Here is a 3,144-nt window from a genome sequence, read left to right as displayed (position 1 = left end):
CTCAACGATTAGTGAAATCCTAGAGGAAGCTTTGCTCCGGGCAAACACCTGGGCTACAAAAAGCGGACTGGGTGTCAACCCTAGCAAGACGGAACTGATGCTGTTCACCAATAAAACAAAAATACCACAATTCAAGCCTCCCTCCCTTAATGGAACGTCTCTCACATTGTCCTCCGAAGCTAAATACTTGGGTGTCGAATTAGATACCAAGCTGAGCTGGAAGACAAATATAGAGAGGCGGTTTGAGAGAGCCTACACAGCTTATTATACATGTAAAAGAATATTCAGTAGCAACTGGGGATTGAAGCCAAAGCTTGTCCTCTGGATGTACACGGCTATCATACGACCAATACTAACGTATGCGGCGTTAGTTTGGTTGCCAGCACTAGATAAACAATACAACGTCAGGAAATTAGGCAGTATACAAAGAGCAGCTTGTGCAGGGGCAATTAAGTCGTGTCCATCTGATGCGCTTAATGTAATCCTGCATCATCTACCCATAGAACTCCATATACGCGAAACTGCTGCGTCTGCGGCAGTCACGGCACGGCCATAGTGGTATTATTGACAAGCTTATCTTATCAGGGAAACAACCGGATTATATACCTCCTACGACAGATTTCAGGAAAAGCTTTCAGGTGAAGTTTCCTTCAAGACGGGATTGGAGTAGGGGCAGGATAGTCGAGGAGAATTCCACTGAAATCTATACTGACGGGTCCAAAATGGACTGCGGTGTGGGTGCGGGGGTGTTCTCTGAGACGCTGAATGTCTCTCTCTCGTTTCGACTACCTGACTTTGCTAGCATTTTCCAAGCGGAAGTACTGGGCATCGAAAGGGCCTGTAAAGCACTAGAGAGGAACTGCGTAGGTGTATGAAAAGCATACATTTTTTCAGATAGCCAAGCGGCACTTCTGGCACTTGCATCACCGGTAACAAAATCCAAAACAGTCATAGATTGCAAATGTGCGTTAAGCTCGACGGCCGAGTTAATAGACATCACTCTCATCTGGGTTCCCGGCCATAGGAACATACACGGAAATGAGAGGGCTGACGAGTTGGCTAAGGCCGGAGCATCTTTGGATGAATCCGAAGCAGAAACTATAAATTGTCCACTCGGACTCATCAAAAGGGAATTGCATCTGCAATTCACACGTATGGCTGATACACCTTGGAACAACCTTCAAACCTGCAAAACTGCGAGGTACATATGGCCGCACTATGACAAGCCAAAGAAAGAAGAACTTCTCAAGAGATCGAGGAAAGATATAGTCAAATTAATAGCCACGATAACGGGACATTGGCCCATTGGTGAACATGCAGCTAGAATGGGCCTTCCGTATAACCCTCGGTGCCGTAGCTGTAATCTTGTGGGAAGTAAGGAAACGGTCCTTCACTATCTTTGCGAGTGCCCAGCATTTGCACAAGTAATCTTGGGAAAATTTCCAAATTCACCATTACTAACCTAAATAGATTCATCGGAAAATCCAAATGGTTTGAGGAACCCAACGAATCGTGAAATCAGATAAAATCAGGGGTCCCAGAGAAAGCGTATCAAAATGGTGCTTTAAGCACTAATTGGGTCCTGGGAACATACCCAGGCGACGCTTCTACCAACCAACCAACACTCTTCTTCTCTATTTTATATCCCCCCACCAGAAGTAAGGGGTAAAGCATTTAACAATATTTATTCTTCTTTCTTTATTAAAGTTTCACTTCCCCCCATTAGTGGTAAGGGGTAAAACTTTTAATATTGAAAGAACTAACTAACTAACTATTAGACTCTACTTCCCCCATCAGTGGTAAGGGGTAGAGAATTTTAAAATAAGAGTATTTGTAGTTCAAGCATTGCACCCGAGGTAAGGAACAAGTGAATCAGCTCTGCATCGAACAAATATTTTGTTGGGGACCGATTATAAATACTCCAATTAAAAGGGGGCTAAAAGGTTTTTTCACTTTTGTATTATTTGTATTATTTCCCAATTGAATGTGAAATAACACAAATTTGCTTTATTTCATTTCTCGTTAAGCAATAACACCAAGTTTTAAACTTAGCAATTGAGTAATAAACAAAATAATGCACATAGGTAGCCACCTAGTTACATTTGACAAAAAGTAGTACATTAACAAGTTAAATGGACGGATTTGTAAATATACAATTTTTTAAGTGCCCAGCGTCGCGGCGGTCCATGTTTGCGCCGCGTTCGACGTCGCGCTCGCGCTCGCGCTCGCGCTCCGTCCTCCGCCCCCTCCCCTCATAATAATAATAATAATAATCCCAACGGATTTTACCCTCCATTCCCGCCCATCCGCACGAGGGGCGCAGTCCGCATGACGTACGGAACCAGTATTTTCAATTTTTGTGCCGAGTCACGATAGGCAAGAGTCTGTTAAGTGTCGAGATCTAAAGCTATTCAGCTACAGAACTAAATTCATCAGCCGATTTTATGTCTTTATGTTAATGATTCATTTATTGAGAGAGGATAGTATCGCTCTCTTAATGCTGAAAAGCGAATCTGATATACCAAACGTACTGGAATGAGAACTGAAATCCTGGCAAAAGCAACTGAGTGGGTCGTGCAATTCAAAATTAGTTTTACAAGCTTTCAGAAATAGGGGACAAAAGTGTCCTGATACCTGGGAGGAAACATTAAGGTTAACTTCACCCAGAAGAAGCGGACTTGAAATTGCGCCTGTTAGTAATTTAACTATAAAAATTGTACCAAGCATTTGCCTGCGACTGGAAAGTGTAGGAAGATCAATAAGTTTTAATCGGCTCGTATAAGGCGGAAGGTTAAATTGAGAATCCCAACGGAAATTTCTTAAAGCAAAAAGTAGGAATTGTTTTTGAATTGATTCTATCTTGTCTGAGTAAATTTGATACCTTGGATTCCAAATCACCGAACCGTATTCCAGAATTGGTCTAACTAATGTTGTAAAGAGGGCTTTAGTGATATAAGGGTCACAAAATTCTTTTGACCATCGTTTCACAAATGCAAGTACACCTTTAGCCTTGTTGTTAATGTGAAGATTAAATTAAGCTTAGGATCCATTGGGATACCAAGGTCCACAAAGTTGTATACCTGTTCCAGGTTATGGTTAGCTATTAAACATGAACACACCAAAACTGCGACACTTAGAGATTAC

At 42.0% G+C, this 3,144-nt stretch overlaps 2 protein-coding genes across 3 annotated transcripts in view; one reads left to right on the top strand and one right to left on the bottom strand.

The window, feature by feature from the left end:
• The window catches only part of LOC118733322 (D-2-hydroxyglutarate dehydrogenase, mitochondrial-like), a 468,040-nt gene that overhangs the window by 28,955 nt on the left and 435,941 nt on the right, over positions 1-3,144 (top strand). The window lies entirely within an intron of this gene.
• Positions 1,321-3,144, bottom strand: part of LOC118734497 — a 7,167-nt gene continuing 5,343 nt past the window's right edge. The window contains exon 4 of the mRNA XM_036464216.1: positions 1,321-1,462. Within this exon, the coding sequence (XP_036320109.1) occupies positions 1,321-1,462 (142 nt within the window). The remainder of the gene's footprint in view (positions 1,463-3,144) is intronic.

Source organism: Rhagoletis pomonella, unplaced genomic scaffold (genome assembly GCF_013731165.1).
Source record: "Rhagoletis pomonella isolate Grant_MI unplaced genomic scaffold, Rhpom_1.0 Rhpom_scaffold_00002, whole genome shotgun sequence".
In the NCBI taxonomy this organism is placed as follows: Eukaryota; Metazoa; Arthropoda; class Insecta; order Diptera; family Tephritidae; genus Rhagoletis; species Rhagoletis pomonella.
Note: the sequence above shows the minus strand (reverse complement) of the source record. Positions and strands in the feature narration are given on the sequence as shown.